The sequence below is a fragment of the Elephantulus edwardii genome, unplaced genomic scaffold (genome assembly GCF_000299155.1).
Source record: "Elephantulus edwardii isolate Elephantulus edwardi_28Jun2011 unplaced genomic scaffold, EleEdw1.0 scaffold00015, whole genome shotgun sequence".
Lineage (NCBI taxonomy): Eukaryota > Metazoa > Chordata > Mammalia > Macroscelidea > Macroscelididae > Elephantulus > Elephantulus edwardii.
The window spans coordinates 17569130-17590521 of record NW_006399765.1 but is presented as its reverse complement, the minus strand read 5'-3'; the positions used below and the strand labels follow the sequence as shown (position 1 = coordinate 17590521).

Sequence of the window (21392 nt, the reverse complement as noted above, 5' to 3'; positions counted from 1 at the left end):
CAGCGTCTGTCCTCCAAAGTCTGGTCTCGCTGCCCCCATACTGTGGCCATCTGTTTGTTGATACACTGTTGCAAGGTCTGGGCAGGTGCAGAATTTGATGAATCAATGGGGGGCTTCTAGACCCTTCCTGCCAGGAGGACAGAACAGACTCTTGCTATTCACTTGAGGACCAGACCCTGGGATTAAGATCTAAAGATCTTGTTCATTAGATCTCTGTGGGCTGGGACAGCAGTCAGGCTTGTTCCGGGACCAGTTAAAGTTATAGGAAGGGAAGTTTCTGTCTGATATAAGAATATGGTTCAAACAAGAATGAGGAGACTGAATCATAAGGTGAGGAGCTTCTTGTATTTGGGAAAGCACAGGCAGAAATTGAATGCCCTTCCTCCAGGGGCACTGCGGGGTCACCCTGAATCACGTGGGCTTGGAGCAGGCTCAAGCTCTCGGGAATTTACAGTAACTCAGGATTTTACTGGGCCAGAGATCTCTGAGGTGTTGTTAGGTGCTGTCGAGTTTGATTCGTAGTGACCCTGCGGACAGATCTGTGCCACCCTCATCAGCTCTCATGTCCTTGAGTCCGTTGTGCAGTCACTGTGTCCATCTATCGAGCTGAAGATCTTCCTTGTTTCAGTGACCTGCCACTTTTCCAAGAGTGAGGTCCTTTTCCAAGCACCAGCCCCTCCTAACAACATGCCCAGAGCACGTGAGACAAAGCTTCACTATCGCTGCCTCTAAAGAACACCACAGTTGTAGTTTTTATTACAAATAGTTCATGTATTTGCCTGTTAGCCAAAGAGTTGGAGGTTCGTGTCCACCCAGAGGTGCCTCAGAAGACAGACCTGGCAATCTACTTCCAAAAAAATTAAGTCCTGAAAACCACAGGGAGCACAGTTCTCTAAAACACACACAGTTGCCGGCAACTAGTTACTGCATCAGAAGTAATGTCACAAACGCAGCCTCGTTCACTAGGAACTCTTGTGGTGTGCTATAGTTTTACACCGAGCCCCACAAGTCTGAACACTCAGTGACGTCTGTGGCTGGGCTAGCAGGTGGGTCCCTAGAACCTGGCACAGAGCCAGCTGATAACAGGGACCCAGTATTTGTTGACAAAACCAAAAAAGTCCTCCTTGCCACTGAGTTGGAGGCCCCTCATAACTGATCCTCTACTGGGTTTCAGAGGCTGTAAAGTGCACAGGAGGAACCTGCCCATCTTTCTCCTGCAGACCTGCTGGGGATTCAAATCACAGGACGCTGAGCCTTTGGGCTCTTGGCACAGCTTGCTAAAGACTACAATGTGCTTTACTGTATGTGGTACCTCCTTTGTCCCCTGTTGGGAATTTTTGTCCAGTATCCTTCTACCGATGGTCAAATGGTCCATGTTTTTCCTCGTTTTCTCATTAAATCCTACTTATTTTTCAACCAGCTTGTATCTGCAATGCATTCTCTATAATTACATAGCAACTCAAATATGTTAAATGTCCCCCAAAATGGGATTTGTTAAACCATGTAGAGCTAAACAATGAAACAGAAAATGTTACAGTATCTAGGAAGAAGAAAGTCAATATATTAATAAGTAAAAGTGAGAGGCTAACAAACAGCCTGTTTTTAAGATCTCCTTAAAAACAAACATTTTCCTAGATCCACCTAGGAATAAGAAAATACATATTTTTATTCTTGGAGTTGGGGTTGAGTGGAATCTGAGAATTTAATGAGAACAGAAATCCAAGTTCCAAGATACTTCTGTGGGTTTCCTGCCTGCTCTCTCCAGAGATCCAGGTTAAGAATCTCATAGCTGACAGGATCCCAGTAACACACTAACTTCACCCTCACATGGTTTCTCTCTTGGTGGAGTTATTAAAATTCATGAACCACTTTCCCCTTGGCAGTATCTTCTCATTGACTTTCTCCTATTCTGAGAATTTATGACTTTGAGAAAAACCACAACACCAAAAAGGATCTCAACTATTTAAAAGCTCTATTTTAAGATCTGTAGTTCATTTTACCCAGTGGTCTAGTGGTTCAGGAGTTGTACTGTCAACCCAACGGCAGGTGGTTCAAACCCACCAGCTGCTCTGCATGAGAAAGAAGGGAAATCTCCTCCTATGAGATCTTCAGCATCTGAAACTCTGCTGGAGGGGCAGCTATGAGTCGGCTCTGACTTGGTGACAGTGTGTGTTAATCACCTGGAGCTCTGGTGGCCTAGTCTGTAGGGAGTCGTGCTGCTAATCCAGAAGTGGTTCAAAGCCACCAGTGGGTCCTCAGGAGAAAGATGGGCAATTCCAGCCTATAGGATCTACAGCCTCCAAGGACCAACAAGAGGGTCAGCCATGAGCCAGGTCCCACTGGATGGCAATGAGTGACTGTGAGCTACTCAATGGGAAATGGGAAAGGAAATCTGAATAGGAAGAGGCCAAGTGGCTCCTTTGCCCAAGGCCACACAGCAAGGCAGGACCAGAACTTGCAGACGGGTATACTTTTTTTCCGCTCCATCCTTCCCCTTCTACTGTGGCTCTGTTGTTGTTGGGTGCTGTTGGTTTGGTTCTGCCTCCAAGTAGCAGCATGTACCACAGAAAAAGACACAGCCCAATCCCACATTGTACTGCAGCCACTGTGCCAAGTCATCTTATCAAAGGGCTTCCTCTGTTTTGTGGACCCTCTATTTTAGGAAGCATGACACCCTTCTCCAGGGACTGGTTCTTCCTGATAACATGTCCAAAGGATGTGAGATGAAGTCACACCATTCTTTCTTCTAAGGAATATGCTAACTTATTCAAGATAGAGTTGTTTGTGCTTTTGTTAGTTGATGACAGATTCAATGTGCTTCACCATCGCCACAGTTCAAAGGCATCTATCTATTCTACAGTCTTACTGTCTTTCACATGCACATGTTGTTGTTGTTGTTAGGTACCATCGAGTTGAGTATGACTTACAGCAACCCTATGAACCAGACCCGAACCCTCGCCTATCCTGTGCCATCCTCCCATTTCCAACACACTTAAGCACACTGCTGCAGGCACTGTGCCAACCCATCTGACTGAAGATCTTTCTTTCTCCTATCCTCCACCTTTTTAACAATGATGTCCCTTCCCAAGGACTGGCCTCTCCTAACATCAAGTCCAAAGTATGAGATGAACCTTTGTCATCTTTGCCTCCAAGGAGCCCTGTGGCTGGACTTTCTCCAAGACAGATCTGTTTGTTCTTTTGGCCGTCCATGGGATATTTAGTGCTCTTCTCCAACACTACAGCTCAAAGGCATTGATTCTCCTCTTCATATGCACACATTGTGTTGCTGTGTACCACCAAGTTGGAACCAACCTAGCTGACCCTCCAGCAAGTTTTCGGAGGCAATAATCTGGATAGGATAGGATAGAGCATGTTTCAGGACTGTTTGTTGTACATAGGGTTGGTAGGAGTCTCAAGCGACTCAATGGCAAATAACAACGTACAACAACAATCAGATGGGAAGGGAGCTCTAGTAGCTTAGTGGCAAGAAGATGCACTGCAATCCTGAAGGCATGCAGTTCGAGGTCACTAGCTACTCCATGGGAGAATGGGCAACCTCCTCCTGTGCGATTAACTGCCTCTGAAAACCTGCTGGAGGGTCGGCTATGGGTCGGTTCTGACAAGACGGCACACAACAACAATCAGATGGGAAGAGATTGCCCATCCTTCTCCTGAAGCACCGTTGGCTGATTAGAACCCCATGCCTTTCGGATTGCAGTGCAGATTCTTACCACTAGGACACCAGAGCTCCCTGCATATGAGAAAATTAAAATCACCTTGGCTTGGGTCAGTCTGTCACATTCCACTGACCCCATCGGCTACAGAAGTCCTCTTTAAGGGGCTAAAAAGCAAGGATGCCATCACGAACCTCCTGCTTTCTCTTGGTGAATCAGTAATGCAGGGCTGTCTTGGACAGTCACTGTCTCACAGCTTGAACACTCCATTCCACCGATATGATCTGTGTGGATTCCAGAGAGGAGAGGCAGCCAGGAGACCAGGCAGCCTCCACATATGCTTTTGCTTTACAGGAAAAACCACACTGGGCTGCAGATCAAGAGCACAGAGAGGCTGGCACAAGTCTTCACCTGCCCAATCCAAAGTCAGTGGTTGGCTGATTCCAACTCAAGCGATCTGCAAAGGCCACGGGTCTCCACCATTTCTGCCATGTTGGACAGTTCCTGGGAGGATCCACATGAGACTGACCGGTGCTCCATGCACACATGCTCCAAGCTGCCTCTGGACTGAGTGGAAGGCGCTGGCACTGCTGCAGGTGTCCTTGCTATGCAGCCATCAGGCAGGGATCCCGCCGCTCCTTCTCCGTTGACGGGACCCAGTGGAGGCCTGACAGAACAGGGGACTGAAGCCACCAGTGAGGCATGAAAAATTTCTAATGCTGCCGTCCCAAAGGTGCATGGTTCTAATCCACCAGATGCTCTGCTGGAGAAGGAGGGGCACTCTCCTTCTGTGCCACTCAGATCTGATTTGATGGCACAAAGAAAAAAGGGGGGAAAAAAGAAAAGGGAAAAAATTTCTCAAGTACTCCTGAGAAAATGAAAACAAAAGTACATTTAAAATAATTAAGTGTCATTAAATTGACTATAACTAATAGCAACTCTAGGAAAATAAGAGCTGAATGCTGCCCTGTACTGTACTATCCTCATCATCTTTGATGTACTTTAATACTGTTGTTGTGTGTTGTCAAGTCCAAACAGACAAACGGCTGACCCTTCCAGTGGATTTTAGAGGCATTAAATCACAAGGAAGGCGACTGCCCACCATTCTCCCATGGAGCAGCTGGTGGATTCGAACCATGTGCCCTGAATAATACTAGTAATAATAGTACTAAAAGCCAACATTTATTGAATGCTTCCTCTGAGTCAAGCAGAGTTCTATCATATGACTCATGGAATTATCTTCAAACCTTAGAGGTCAGGATGATGAAACTTTGTCTCACATACTTTGGCCATGTTGTCAGGAAGTGCTAGTCCTGGGGGAAAAAGATACCACTCTGGGAAAGGTCTGGGTGTCAGTGAACAAGAAGACCACCCTCAATGAGATGGACTGAACAACGGGCTCGAGCAATGGCAGGAATCGTGAGGACGGAGCAGGATAGCGCCGAGTTCTGTCTGCTGTTCACGATGTTCACGTGAGATACAGGCAACTCAATGGTACCTAACAACAACAAACCTTAATGCATCAGGCACTTTCACTGTGGCCATCTTCCGGGGTGTAAATGGAGGCTCAGGGGCCCAGGTGTTGTGCCCATGGCCAGGCTTCGAACACCACAGGAGCCTGCGATGTGGGCACTCTGTCACACATCAACTAAACACTGGCAGTGAGGACTGCAGCTGTACAAGCTTCTCTTCTCTGTATGGCCTGTATTTCCCACAGAGGTATGGTTTACTTTGAGGAAAGTGAATTTTCATTATAAAATTATATGTCAACACATTAGAAGCATCCTATTCCAAAATACAGACATACAGGGATTTCTTAAAAGATCCCAGAAGGCCTAATTCAACTTGATTCAATTACCCTGAGCAGGTACTCAATTGGGGGGTGGGGGGGCGGGCGGAGGTAAGGCTAAAAGGGAAAAAGAATACATCCAGTTCTGAAATCATCGAGTCCTAGCAGGTGTGTGTAGGGTCTCCACCTATGATGGGTAGACAATTAGACACTGATGTGTTTAGGTGAGGAGATGGGTTGGAGACAGATGTGATGCCAACATCACAGCATTATCTGGGGCTGTGGGAATGAGTATTGTTTTTCCTTACCCTGGCCTCCTACACTTCTATCTGGGTAACAGCACTCTTCCCCCTCCCCCTACTGGAGAAGTACTTCACTCCATGCCACATATTCCGCATACTCTCGATGAGACAGTTGATCAACAGAGCCTTCCCGCCCAAAGGGTGGGCTGTACACATGCCAAGATAACTGTAATAGAGAAAACACCTTGAGATAAAACCAGGGCATTTTTGTTGCTGATAATTCCCAGAACTTGAGTGACCTACACCCTAGGGAATCACTGCCAACCCAAAGGCCATGCCTCTCTGTCGGGTTGATCCACCAGTGGCTCTGAGGGATAAGACGGTCTCCTCCTGTGTTACAGCTTCAGAAACCCAATGGAGGCTCAGTTATGAGTCCGTGTCGACTCTGTAGGCATGAGGGATGGACAAGTTCGCCTGCAGCTCCCTAGCCATTCCATCAACGGCCTGTGGTGCTCAGCAGACACGCTCAGGCCTGAGTTGTAAATTTTATTTTCTTTGGTCTACAATAGTCTAAAACCCGAGCTTGTTGAGCAAGAACAAATGTAAAAGGAGCTAATATAGGATGGGGGAAGGCCGAAACTGACCTCTACCAACTTCACAAAGGGGAACTATCCTCATGAACAATTTTCACGGTGTAAAACAGATCCCTGTAAGGTTATTCCAGAATCTAACTTATTAATGTGCATGGGGTAGACAGACCTCCCTCCCAAATGGACTGCTCGTTTTCCTTTCAGGGTTCCCTCAGTTCTTTCCTTTTATTTATTTTTTTTTCTTTTTTTCTCCCTGCCTCTTTTTTTTTTTTAAACAGTCCCTCGGTAAGGACTATCCACTTAGCTTTGTATCCAAAGACGAAATTTGTAGGTGAAAGGAGTTAGGAGTTAGCCTTCGTTACAGACTGGTTCATTTCAGGGTCGAAAATACGGAACGCTTCACGAATTTGCGTGTCATCCTTGCGCAGGGGCCATGCTAATCTTCTCTGTATGGTTCCAATTTTAGTATATGTGCTGCCGAAGCGAGCACAGTTCTTTCCTTTTATTATTTCCCACCCTCTCCTGGGACTTCGAGCGCTGTCAGCACACCAACTCCACAGTATCTTGCTGCAGTCTAAATCTCTTACTACGTTTCAGACCCATATAGATTCCTTCCCGGGACATCTGGATGAGGCTGCTCCCCAGATCTCTCAAGTTCTTCATGGTCACACACAGAGATCTTCTAGAGAGGGGTCTAATCACCCAGGGAGACCGAACACACACTCAAGCCAGTCTGCCCCGTTCAAATTCTGGCTCCGTCACTAACTGGCTATGTGTCTGCAGGCAAGTTAACTAACTTCTCTTTGCTTTAGTTTCATCATCTGGGAAGTAAAAGTGATAATGGTAACTCCACAGGACGGTTGTGAGGACCGAGTTTTCTGATGTACGATGCTAGAGGGTAAGCTGGCTCTGACGACGACAGTGTCATGAATACTGTTGTTGTTGTTGTGTACTGCTGAGTCAGCACCCACAGCTGACCCTCTTGTTAGTTCAGAGTCAGTACCTCTCACGCAATGAGACTGCTCATCTTTATCCTGTGGGGCAGCTAGTGGATTCGAACAGCTTATCTTTGGGCTGCCCGCACAATTCCTTACCACCAAGCCACCAGTCTAGCCGGTCTATTATCTGTTTCAACATTCTTCTTCTGTTTCCAGTCAAATGGATTAAATAAAGTTGATTTTAATAGGCAGTATTATCTATCAGAATGCCACTACCAACCGTCTCCCTGCTCCCTTCCTGTTCACATCCGAGCTCTCATCAAAGTTTGTTCTACACAGCCTCTGCGTCTGGTACCTCGCTCTCCAATCCCACAGCCTCTTGCTCTCTTCAGATCGCTGACATCTCTAGCCTATGTTGGTATCAGAAAGTTCTACTCTGTGGTCAATTCACTCCCAGCTATCCTCCAGTGGGTTTCCAAGGCTGTAAAGGGTGATGGGAACAGACTGCAGACTGTCCTCCTTCCCCTCTTGGCGTTGTTGCAGGATTCTACCTGTCCGAGCCTGTAGGTCTATGGGGCGGCAACACAACTGGCTACGGATTCTGCCCACAGAGCTCCAACACCAGAGGAAAGGTTCTAAAAGAAATCTGCTGACTTCTCTTCTCTTAAACGCCTCTTATGATTCTCAAACTCATGGTCATGGTCTTTTTTATTTTTTTTTAAAGGCAGGGATTTTTTTAAAATTGTATTATTTTTTACATGTACCGTCAAATCAGATCTGATCTGATCAGATCAAGAGATTGCCCCCTCCTTCTCCAGCAGAGCATCTGGTGGATGTGAACCGTGTACCTCTGGGATTGTAGTGCAGCGTCTTGCCACTAGGCCACCAGAGCTCTTTCTGTCATGGCCTTTAAAATGCTTCATTGTCTATTCATGTTTTCATCGCAATTCAAACTCATATACAAAAAAACGGGACTTTTCCTGGTCCCCAAAACATGTTCTTCCAGGATTTTCTTGATGAGTGATGCCACCTGCTGGCCACTCAGCAGATGAATCTGACCAGCCCCAAACCTCGTTTCCAGGAGTCAATTCCAACAATTTTAAGCAGGCACTAACTGCAGAAAATCAAAGTGTATATGGTCTTTACTATGGATTACGTCTTTAAATGATGATCTTATTTATATATCTTTTTTATTGTAGCACAGGTCTGATTTTTCAAATTTTTTTTTATCTTACGGATTATATCTAAGTACCAAGGAAACCAAAATCCTCACCTCAACCCACAGAAACATCTTGACAGATAGAGAAAAACTATAGCTGCCAACTATTTCCTTTTACTTGGATCCACAATCAACCCCCATAAAAGTAGCATTAAAGAAATAAAGAGAGTACTTCGTATTGGGGAAATCTGCTGTCAGAGACCCTTCCTAAGTGCCAGAGCGATGGTGTCAGCATACTCAGTGTGCCTGGTCTAAGCCATGGCATTTTAAATTGTTTGTTATACACCTAAAAGTTGGACAATGCGTAAGGATGAAAGGAGAAACATCAATGCCTTTGAACTGTTGGTGTTGGGAGTACCTGATATGCCATGAACTGGGAAAATAAAAAGCAACAAAAAGTAAGACTGTCTTGGAGGAAGTGTGACCAGGGTGTTCCTTTCAGGCAAGGACGGTGGAACTCCAGTCACGTACCTTGGGCATATGTCAAGAGGGGCCAGTCCTGACACGCTGGAAAAGCTGAAGGGTCAGAGACCAGATGGATCTCAAGATGGACAGACAGTGACTGTAGCAAGGAGTTCAAGCAAGTCAGAGATAACACAGATGGTGCAGGATAGAGAAGAGTTCCCATCAGTTAGTCACAGGGCCGCTGTGAGTCATGCTGACTTGAAGGCAACAACTCACAATGAGGTAACAAAACACGTCTGCCTTACAGTGTTTCCAGGGCTGTAATCTTTATGGGAGCAGATTGCCAGAAGGTTCTCTTAATTTTTTTTTTTTTAAGAATTCAGCCAGTCCAACTCAAGGTGACCTGTATAGTAGACTGAAAACATTACCTGTTTCTGTATGATCTTCACAATCATTGGTATGTTTGAGCTCACTGTTATAGCCACAATATTAATCTACCTCATGGAGAGTTTTAAAAAAAAAAATTCAGCCAGTCACTGCTTAGCTCTTGCCTTATATTCTTTCCACTGTGTTCTATATGGTCTCTATTATATTGGCCTCACCACCTTACTATTTTTTTTTTAATAAAATTTTTATTATATACTGGTTTACCTAATAGCTCGCATGCATTGTTTTTCACACCAGATCATTCCCATTTCCTTTATCCACCCCCTCTTCACCTGTCAAATTGTGTGACCTTATGATTAACCACCACCACCGCCCCCACACCGACCATCCTCACCCCTCCACTCTCACCCTCTCCCACTTGGATCCTCATACACATTCTACAGTTATAGTCTTAATACAGTATTTGTCATTGTGGGACTGAGTTTGCTCAGCATAATGCTCTCCAGTCGCTCCTAAGTTAGGTAATAATTTGCAAAATCATTGCTCCTGTTTGCTGTGTAGTATTCCATTGTATGAATGTACCATAATTTCTCAATCCATTTGCTTGTGGTTGGACATCTGGGCTGTTTCCATGTTCTTGCAATGGTGAATAACGCTGCCACAAACATTGTGCACAAGTCCCTGTGCCTCAGTTCTCATTTTCTCAGGGTATATTCCAAGCAGTGGAATAGCTGAGTCAAATGGAGTTTCTATGTTCAGCTTCCTGAGGATAGGTCAAACTGCCTTCCAGAGTGGTTGTGCCATTTTACAATCCCACCAACAATGTACAAGAGTTCCTATCTCGCCACATCCTCTCCAACATTTATTACTTGCTGTCCTGTTAAACCGCCACTGCTACTGGAGTGAGATGGTATCTCATTGTGGTTTTTATTTTCATCTCTCTTACTGCCAGTGATTTTGAGCATTTTGTGTATCTATTGGTAACCTGGGTATCTTTCTCTGTGAATTTTTTTTCCATGTCTTTTGCCCATTTTGTAATTGGGCTATCATTCGTTTTCTTGTGGAGGCCCTGTGCGATTCTGTAAACTTCTGATAGGAGACTCTTGTCTAAAATGGTATTGCTACATACTTTTCCCCAGTCAGCAGGTTTTCTTTTCACTCTCTTGGAAAAAGGTTTTGATGTGCACAGAGATTTAATCTTTAGACGGTCTCATTCACCAATTTTATCCTCTCTAACCACGCTATTTTATATAAATGAAACAGTATAAATTGGCACATTACTATTTTGCAATAAATCCCTTCTGACTTTCAAGGCAAAGTCCAAGCTGTTTAACATCATGGAACGGCAGAGGGAAGGGAGAAGGAGCAACCACCAAAGCACACTGAGTATCTGTATGGCCTTGGACACTGTGTTAATACTTTTGGAATCAGTGATCCATACATCCCTCAAGGCTGTTTAAGATTTTACCTGAAATGACAGTTTGGAATGAGAACTTAAAAACACCTATTTGGTTTTGATGAATTCACTTGGCAACCTGAAGCGGGGGGTGGGGTGGGGGTGGGGGACGACGACGACAAATGTTATATTTCTCTTTGTTAATCTTTTCTAAGAGACGCTGAACGATGGCTATCATAGAACAGCCTTCTGAGAAAGTCCTGCCTCAGCCTCTTGGGAGAATGGTGTCCCTGCAGAACAAGGAGCAGTAACAGGTTACCTAATCTCTGAGTCTCAGCTCTTATCTGTAGAAGGTGTAACAGAAAGTAGATTTACCATTTTCATTTAGAAAGACCACCTACTTAGTATGTGGCATATTGTTCTGGAATCATTACATGTGACATTGGTACTTTGAATCGACAGTTTCCTTTCACTCCTCTTAGATACTGAACCTCTGAAAATGGTGTAGTCCAGTCATGTCCTCTTATAACTTTGCAAAGACAAGAATCACCATCATTCTAAGGTAGATAGATTCCAGTGAGGCAGAGAGCAGACATACAGCCACTCTTCAACCTTTTTCCCAGTTCAAACAACACCTGTCCCTCTTATAACACTCTATACTTCTTTGCTAGATTCAAAAATTTATTGCAATAGTCACAAAGAACTCAGACAATATTCACAATTATAGAGTTTATTAGGAAAGTAACAGATTACAATTCAGGATCAGGAAGTACTAAGGATACAGTTTTTTGGCAGTAACAGCTTCTCAGATACACTCACAGGCAGGCCTCGCCCTGGCCCTCAGCCCCTTGGCCTCTGATCCCTCAAGACTCTTAGGCCAGCCTAGTATCTCTGCCCTTGCCAGGCCAAGTGTTAAAAAGCTCTTTAGCTCTCTGTAAGTGCCTAGGGGTACCTGACTGCATCAGGAAGCATCATGCCTGAATGTGCTCAGCTCTCTTGTTCTGTGGGTAGCATACTCACAGTAGAAGCCCTGCTCCATGGGCTAGGAGCCTCACCATCTCTTCACATGCCAGCCTCCTAGGTTTGCTATCACTCTTTCTTTGCTCCTGTTTCTTGCCATCTCTGGTTATGACTCTCCGCCCCCCCCACCCCCAATCTCCTTGGCCTAGGAGGTTCTCAGCATAGGGATCCCCAGTCTTTCTTGGTGGTGGTGATGGAGCAGCTCATTTCTGCCTCTTGTGGGGTGGGGCTTATTTTAAGCCTAATAAAATGGCAAACCTACCAACCCCTTAGTGGACGACAAGTACCATGATTTCTTCTTAACGGAATCCACAATTAACACTTTTGACACCAGCAGTTAAGAAATCAAAAGATGTGTTGCAATGGGAAAGTCTGCTGTTAGGAACCCCTCCAAAGGACTTGAAGAGCAATGTTGTTAAAGACTAAGGCACACCTGATCCACGCCACGGTTTTTTCACTCACTGATACACATCTGAAAGCTGAACAACAAATAAGGATGACAGAACAATCATCGATGCCTTTGAGTTGTCGGAATATCCCAAGGACTGACGTAAGAATAAACAAGTATGTCTTGAAGGAGGCGCAGTCTGAGTGCTCCTTAGAGGTAAGAATGGTGACGCTTTCTCTCACCTCCTTTGAGCATGTTGTTAAGGTGGACGATTCCTTGGAAAGTAGAATTATGCTTGAAAAGGTGGAGAGTCAGCCAAAGAAAGGAAGTTCCTTAAGGAGATGGACTGCCATGGTGACTGTAGCCAACGGGCGCACGTGTGTCAGAGATGATGAGGACGGCACAGGACAGGACAGGGTTCAGATCTGTTGTTCACAGAATCACGATGAGTCACACACAACTCAGTGGTACATAACATTACCTAATCATTAGGTGGGAGTTACAAGACCATGGCAAGAGAAGCCATATAAACGTGATCCACTACTTCAGACTCTGTCAGGAACAAGAGGAACTGAAAATATCTTACTACATGCCTTAAATGATGAAGCTGTAGGTTCCATTGTATGTGGTCAGGCAACTCAAGCTCAAACCATTATTAAAGTAAAATTTTAACTCAAGGTCATTAAGTTGGAATCAACTTATGGCTGTCCCTCTGTTGGGTTTCGAAGGCTATAAATTGGACAGGAGGATACTGTTCTTATGGTGAATGTGAACCACAAGAGGTGTGGCTTTTGGGTTGGCAATCAGATTCCCAACAGACTAGCCAGAACTTCTTATTCACTAAAGAGATCTTGGATAAACTACCTTTAGTTGGTATTGATTGTTGCCATTAAGTCCACTTCAACTCAAGGAACTAATCCACAGGGTCTCCAAGGCTGTGACCTTTCTGAAGATTATCAGGCCTTTTTTTTTTTTTGAGGCGTCTTAATGAGTTTGAACTGCCAACCTCTCTTCCAATTGTGGAGCATGTAATCATCTACCCTTGCCAGGATCTAAGGTAAGAGGAGTTAGTTCAAGTGACAATCTTTAGTGTAGGGATAGGTCAGTGCTATCTCTAAGCAATGACCAACTTGACTGAAGAAAGCTCTCTTTCTCTACATGCCTTTGAGAAGAGTCAAGCTAGTGAATGAAGACAGAGGAGAGGCATCGCTCCATCAAGAGAGGGCAGGGTGTCAGCTGATGCTCAGACCATACCTGCCTGCCACCTAAATACCCTTCAATATGGGAAAATGGGAAACAAAAATGGGAAATACAACCACCACTCCAATCCCATGGCAACCAATCAATTCTTACCCATAGAGACCTATATGACAACGTACAACTGCGCCACAGGATTTCTAAGACTACTATTTGTGGAATGGAGCTCTTATAGCTTAGAGGTAAGAAATCACGCTATCCACATAAAGGTACGGAGTTTGAATCCATCAGCTGCTTTGCAGGAGAAATATGGACAATTTCCTCTTGTGAGATTTACTGCCTCTGAAAGCCCTCTGGAGGATGAGCTGAGTCGGTTCTGACTTGACAGAACACAACCACCACCTTTAGGGAAGCAATCAGCCACATCTTTCTCCCATTCAGTTTTTCAGTTAGCAGCTGGGCACTTAGCCAATTGGGACCAGCCATAGGGACTTCTTGATAGAAAAAATGGAAAGCGCCCTAGAAATCCCTTCTCCCTTCAAAATTTGGCATGTAAATAACACTTCTCTAGTGAGACGATCTGTAACTTCCATCAGATTCACTAATGTTCTCCCAGACAATCCAACTTCTTCACAGGACAGACAGGGAAACTGAGACACTGAGGAAGAGGCAATTTTTGTTAGATCTGTGGCGCTAAGGGCCATGCATAGCAACCGTATGAACAACAGATTTGAACCTTCCTCTATCTGCATCATCTTGAACACCTGCGTCACGCTCAAGCTCAATGTGGCAGTCATAGCATCAACCCAACCCTCTTTCAATGACCCTCTATCTTTCCCATAGAGGTCCCCAAGTGCTGGTTCATCCTGAAAATATGGCCTAAATAATTGATATGAAGTTTCACCAATCAAGAGAGATTTCTTTCTATTGGTAGCCTGTGGAATATTCAACATTTGCCACCAACACCACGATTCAAAAGCTTCGATTCTTGATCATCTTATTACTGTCCAACTTCCAAATGCATATGAAGCAAATGAAAGCAACAGGGCCTGGATGAGGCACAACTTGGTCTTTAAACTGACATCCTTGCTCTTTAGAACTTTGCAAAGGTCTTTGACAGATTTCCCTAATTTGATGTCTTTTGATCTCTTGACTACTGCTACCAAAAGTGGACCCCAGTAAAATGAAATGGCAGCTGTTTCAAGGCAAAACAGTAGGAACGAAAAAACCCAAGGCATTTCAATTCCATGTAGGCTCTGAAAGGTCCCTGGAGGGCGAGGAACGGCGACTGAGGTCGGATGATGTTCCAGAGCCAGATTCCAGCCGCAAGGAAATTCCAGCCCCGGGCTCGATGTCATGAAGATTCTCCCACCCCGCCGTCACCCCCGCGCGATTCCATCGCCTTGTTGATACCAAAGGGAGAACCTAGGGCAAGACAAGGGGAAGTGAAGGTGCCTAGGCGACGGAGAAGAATGACGTCCACTCACTCACCTGACCACAGGCGAGGAGGAAACAGGCACGCCCCGAACCCGGGCACCGAGCAAACCCGCGGCCGCCGGAGGTGGGAGTGAAAAGAATAACAGGAAATGACGTAAGCGCACGTGCTTCCGAGGGGGGGGCGCGGGTGATAGGTGTGGGCACCGCCTCGCGCCTGCGCACTCACCGCTCGCCGAGCTGCCGAGTCACTAGAGGGGGCGGAGCAAGAGCCGGGGACGGGGCGTGGACACGGGTGACGCAAGCGCACTGCGACTCCCCGAGGCTCGGGCCGGCCCTTCGGCGGGTTTGGATCCGGGTCAGTCGGGCGCTAGCTACGATCTTGGACGGACGATCTGAAGTGACGGCACCGGATCCTCGGGACGCGCCAGCTGCGAGGAGGTAGGTCAGCGCTGTGACTGGACAAGGGGGGGTTGTCGGTGGCACACCTTCAGGCCTGGAAGGCCGAGTTACCGCCTTTGGGCCCTCGGTCCTCTCCTCTCCTTTTGGTCGCGTCGCCTCCCGGTGTTGACCGCCTGGGCCGGGCCTGGGCCTCTGGGCGCCCGGCGGGCCCCCGCGGCCTGGATCTCCCGGAGCCCTGCTCGCTCTCCTTTTCCCGCCTTCCTGACTGCTGACGGCCCCCGCCCAGGCCCTCGTTCCCGCCTGGCGGCGGCTTCCCCTTTTCTCCCCGCTTACCCGCCCTTTGCTGCGTGCCCGCCCTTCCTCGCGCGCCCCGGAGCCCCGTTTCTTCGGCTGCCCCTTCGCCTCCACTCCCATCTCCTGGAGCCCTGACCCGGGCAGCGTCCCGAGCGGGGGAGTGTCGGGCTGGAGACCCCGGGCGGGCAGGGTGAGGACCCTGGAGGGCCGCTTTGCGCGGCCTTGGCGCCACTTTTCGGAGCCCCGTTCAGAGGCTGACCTCCCGCTCGGATCCTTCCAGCCCCGTAAAGCGGCCGTGGTTGGAAAGCAGGTCCTTGGCTGGCAGTGTGTATGTCTGTGCGCGCGCGCGCGCCCGCCCTGCGGGCTGTTCCCGGGGGAGCCTGTTCCGGAGGCGCCCGGCCTGGGCTTGCCCTCCCCGGGGCTCCCCGAGTGTCCGGGGCGGCTCGCTGAGCTCGGGACCCCGCAAGGGCTGCACGTCGGCTGCAGACCCGATGGATCCTGGTGGCGCCGTGATGCAGCCTTCGGTTGCTAACCGAATCCCGCTCGAGCCGCTCCGCGGGAGGAAGGGGGTGGCAGTCTGTTTACTTACGGGTTTCCAGCTTTGGGCACCCGCAGGGGTCAGTGCTCTGTCGTCCAGAGGGTGGTCAGGAACTTGGAATCGGACTCGACAGCAGGTCGATTTTGGGGTTTCCAGGTTCGAGAAGGTCTTGGTTAAAGTTGCCGGATAAGAAACTAAGATGATGACACACGCTGGTCGTGGGAAGTCAGGGGGAAGGCAGGAATTGACCCTTTTGATGGAGGAATTGTGAAGAACTGGTCCTTTTTGTAAGACGGGGTGGGGGGTGGAAATGAGAGGCAACGTTAAACTACTGGGGATGATTTAATTGAAAACAAGACAGTGATTTCCAGTAGGCTTAAGAAGTGGAACTTCTAGCGATTGTTTATCTTCAAAAAAGTAGTCAGTGTGGTGAAAACAGCAAGAATGTCTTTTACACATTTAATATTGCTGAAAAAATGTAAAACACAGCTTTCCTGATGAGCTGTACAGTTCTTGTTTTCAGGTAGAAATACAGAGGAGAATAGTAATAAAAAAAGTACAACACAGTTTTCCTGATGAGCTGTACATTTCTTAGTTTAAGGTAGAAATAATAGAGGAGCATAGTAATAAAAAACACAAGGAAACAGTTTTCCTGATGAGTTGTACAGTTCTTGTTTTAAGATAGAAATAATAGAGGAGCATCTTAAAAAGTCTGTTTTTTTTTAATAAGTCTGTCTTAATCACAAGCGCATTTTAGTGTAGCACCTACAGTCATGCCTAAGAGTCATCTTTGCTGGAAGTTAAAAGAGCTGAAGGAAAAAAACGGGTATTGAGAATATTGGGCATCTGAAAATAATTCAGTGAAAACTCAACTTCGGAGATTTTGGTGTAGAGACAAAAGATTTTATTTTAGTTGGTTTTGGGTTTTGGTGGTGGTTATTTTTGGTGTTTTATTTATTCCCCCTCTGCCCCCAATATCCATAGCACTTTATTGCAGCTCTGGGAGGACAGTGATATTCCCCTAAAAAAACTGCCTCCTGTTTTGGTTTTTAAATGATAGATCTATTACTTTGTCAACAAGGATGATAACTGAGTTTGTATTAATATTTACAGTGGTCACCTGCAGTGCTTATTAAATCAGCACTGTATAATTAGAAGTTAACATATTTGAGTGCAGAGCTTGTCAGCACAGTGTTATAGATAACTTACAGTATAAGCATGAATGAGTTTCCAGTTCTTAGAAAAATGGTGCTCACAGTCATTTGTGTCAGCCCCACCTGTATCTCCCTTCTGTCTTGACTAGTGTCACCTATAAATACTCTATAAATATTTGTGTAAGGGATGGATGTCTGCCTATAGAATTCAGTCCTCTTAAGATGTGACAGGTACTGTATTTTTCACATAAAAAAGTGCTCACATGTTTGTAATGTTCCTAGTATGCATGGTAGTTGCAGAATTTGAAAACAAAAACTTACAACTAAAACCAACCATATCATCTGTGTCTGATAGAGTGCTTAAGTATTGATTTACTGATTTCCAAGGTTTCTTCTCTGTGAGGAGCTTTCTGTTGGGAAGATAGATGACTTAATGATTGATTAACTCTGTATCAATAGGCCAAGCACAAAGCAATTTAGAACTAAAAGTCAAACATTCATTTTGACCAGTAAGAATAATTTGCATCTTTTTTGAGTCTGTAAATCTTAAAAATATTTTAATATCTGATCTTTATTTCACTCCCCCTGGCATTTAGACGTTATTGTGTGGTTAGAGGAATCCTGATTTAAATTCAGAAAAATTAGAGGTGCTGAAGTGTGTAAGTGGACACTTGTTTCCCCTCTGTTTTTATAAAAATGTGTGTGGAGAGTGAATTTAAATATTTTGCCTTAAGAAGTTGAAGTGAAACCTGAATGAATTCTTTCAAGATTGTTTTCATTGTTCTCTAGAAAGATCTATTCAAAATATCTACTACTTTAATATTATTGATAGAAAAGTAGTATAGTTTTGAGTCTGTTTATTCCTTTTCCACTGGCATAACATTGTTACATTGTATTAAGTGTATTATGACACTGACCATTGGAATACTAGAGGTCTCACAATACCATCAAACCTGCCCCTGAGAAAAGAGCAGATAAGTAATCAGTGGACTCAAGGGGTTCACAGAGGCACTTCTCCTTCTGAGAGTGTCTGGGGGGGGGTGTCGGGGAATGGGTTCTGGGTTAGAGGTTAGAAATATTGAGGTGAGGTGGATTATTTAAACAAATTCTTACATCTTTTCTGTCTCATTTCCTTGTGATAATTTATAGATAATTACTTGCTTATTCAAGATTTATCATCTTGGATTTAAAAACAGTTTGGAGACAAGATCCAAGAGATTAATCTGTTGTATTCCTTATTGTATTGATTGATATCTTTCCCTCCTCATGTTTAATTGTGAAAATCGACGTAGAGAACGCTAAATGAAAATAATTTAAGAATGCACCAGCAGAACAGCCATTTATATTTTATCTTTACTAATCAGAGTGCTCTAGGTTTCTCTTTTATTTCTGAAACATACCATTCTATAGATACTAGACTTTTTAAATTAGAAAGATTTACTGGAAAATCATGCTGAAATGCAGAGGTATTTTAGATGCTTTATAGTTTCTTGAGATTTTTAATAGATACTGACCTTAAGTGTTTAGATAATTTAAATTTTGCAGTAACAAACATTTTCTAGTTCGTTTTCTCTTAATAAAATTCCTGTTTCTTAATTATAAGCATTGAAGTTTCTTTTTAGAAATTTAGTTTTCTTTATAAATAGTAATGGTGTCAGGGATAGAGTTTTTTCCCAAAGTGTAATTTTGAACCCACCTGTTTTTACTTAGTGCATCTTATTTTTGTTTTCTGTTTTAGTGTTAACGGGAACATCCATAATAGTGTAAAAACTTTCACAATGAAATCCGAAGCCAAGGATGGAGAGGAGGAGAGTCTTCAAACTGCTTTCAAGAAGTTAAGAGTGGACGCATCAGGGTAATGAAAAATTTTACTATTTAGTAATTATTTGTTTACTAGATTGCAGTGGAAAGTCGGCTGTTAGGATCTTCTCCAAAGTACTGAAGAGCAGTGGTGTCACTTTGAAGACTAAAGTGCGCCTGATACAGTCCTGGTCTTTGCAGTTACTTGCTATGCATCAGAGAGCTGGACAATGACTAGGGAGGATAGAAGGAGAATTGATGCCTTTGAGCTGTGGTGTTGGAGAATAGTATTAAATATATCGACTGCTGAGAAAACAAACAGGTTCATCCTGGAGAGGGTTAAACCAGGCTGCTCCTTGGAGGCAAAGATTCTGTAGCTTCGTCTGACATACTTTAGACATGTTTCAAGGAGGGACCAATCTTTGGAGAAGGACGTCATGCTTGGGAGGGTGGAGGGACAGCGCAGGAGAGGAAGACCCTCTATGAGGTGGATTGATTCAGTGACTAGGTTAAAGGTGTTAGATGTGTCGGAGACAGTGAGATTGGCACAGGATAGGGTAGGGTTTAGGGCTGTTGTACATAGGGTCGCTATGAGTCACAGACGACTCAACGCCACATAACAAGAAGATTTAAATATTTTTTCCTATAAAATTTCTCATCATTTGTGGATGATGTAAATGATAGTGGGAGCATTCTGCCAAACTCTTAAGAATGTTGCTTTTCTTTTAAAAATTGGGGATACTTTTCCCTCCAGTTAAAATTTGAAAAATGTCATTTCTTCTCTAAGAATGGTTTGTCTTAACTTTGAAGAGACTTTCTCTTCCTTAATTAAATATGATCAAGTATCTTCCCTTGTAAATCGTCTCATACACTTCAAGAGAATCGTGATATTTTTCACTAAAAGGGAATTGACTCAGAAGTTTATACAGACTTTGCAGACTTCATGGGCTCTGATCAAAGCAATCACCTTGGGAACCTCCACAAAGTAGGTTTCTGTCGCTGAGATCAATAATCTTGGACCTTTTGGCTATAGAGCTCCTGTGGACCAGCTGCTCTCTGAATGTCAAAGTACTTCTCTTTGCAAAATATTTGGTGGGAAACTCTTCTTGATCCCTGTTCTGTGCCCCAAGACAGAAGATCGCTGAAATTTTCAGTGGGTAGAAGAATTTCTCATGTGTGGGAAAAATTACTAGAAACTCAGAATAGAACACTCCAGAACAAGCAATAATGATTACTGCAATTTAGTAATTACTGAGTTACAGTGAAATAAGCAATAGGGCATTTTCAGCCTCTGTCTATGCTTAAGACGTCATTATTGTTGTTGTTGTTGTTGTTGTTGTTGTATACCATAGAGTCAGAACTGACCAGTAGCTGACCTTCCGGCAAGTTTTCAGAGGCAGTTAATTGCTGAAAGGGAGATTGCCCATCCTCCAAGGAAGCAGCCAGTGGGATTGTAGCATAGCTTCTTGCCAGTAGGCCACCAGAACTCCAACACTACATTAAGGATGAGTTATTTCTTAAGGAGATAGGGTGGACTATAAGCCCTACCCTGTTAGAAGGTATTACCGAAGTCCCACCCTTGGTTCTCCTGGGAGCATGTTTGTAACATGTAGGGAAGTACAGTAGAGTGATTAAGACTCGAGGAAAAATGGATCGGAGGAGCCCTGCCTGATCATGCGCCATCTAGGAGATTTCTGTGAAGCTCGTGGAAATCCAGTGCTTATTCACTTGGAACACTGCATCTAACCTGATCTGGCTGCACCCCAGCCTGCAACTGACAGTCTCCGTCTGCAGAATCCTGGAATATCGCTGACCAGTCTCAGTGCCCTGCATCATCCACAATCCATTGAATCATTTCCCTGATGGTTTTCTTGTTAGTTCCTATGAGGCAGACCTTCTAGCGACTCCCAGAACCTATAGACATGGACAAGAGTGGGAGAAGTGAAGGGAGGAGGAAGTGTCGGGTGATGGAGTGGTACAGTATTTAGACATACGGAACATTGTTAACTTCTGCCTTAAGGGACTCTTGTGGTTATCTATCATCAAGTTGAAACTGACTCAGAGCTAACCCTCCAGCCAGTTTTTAGAAGCTATAAATCCTACATAATCTTTCTCCTACATCTGGTGCATTTGAATTGTGTACCTCTGCTTTGGTAGCGCACCTCTTACCCTGTAGTCCGGCAGAACTCCCTGTACAGGTACTAGTTTTGTACTATTTGTAAAAAATTATTTCTGCACTTAGTAAAAATCTAAGGTCTGAGCTAAGTGCTTCATAAACATTATTTAACTTCATTCTCACTAACACCTTGGAAAGGTAGGATTGAAATTTTATCTTACAGATAAGACAAATTAAATTATCTGCTAAAATTTACATTGTGTTCGACTCAGAAGCACATATACTAAAATTGGAACATGCAGAGAAGATTAACATGGTCCCTGCATAAAAGATGACAGGCAGATTCTATATATATATTTTTTTTTAAAGTCATTGTTAAGAAGTGGCAGAGCCAGGTTTTAAACCCAAG

General features: G+C 44.6%; 1 protein-coding gene across 1 annotated transcript in view; it reads left to right on the top strand.

Moving 5' to 3' along the window:
* The first annotated feature begins 15007 nt into the window (after nucleotides 1–15007).
* Nucleotides 15008–21392, top strand: part of OSER1 (oxidative stress responsive serine-rich 1) — a 12762-nt gene continuing 6377 nt past the window's right edge. The window contains exons 1-2 of the mRNA XM_006881542.1: nucleotides 15008–15120; nucleotides 18806–18922. Coding sequence (XP_006881604.1) covers nucleotides 18846–18922 — 77 coding nt within the window. The 5' untranslated portion in view covers nucleotides 15008–15120; nucleotides 18806–18845. The remainder of the gene's footprint in view (nucleotides 15121–18805; nucleotides 18923–21392) is intronic.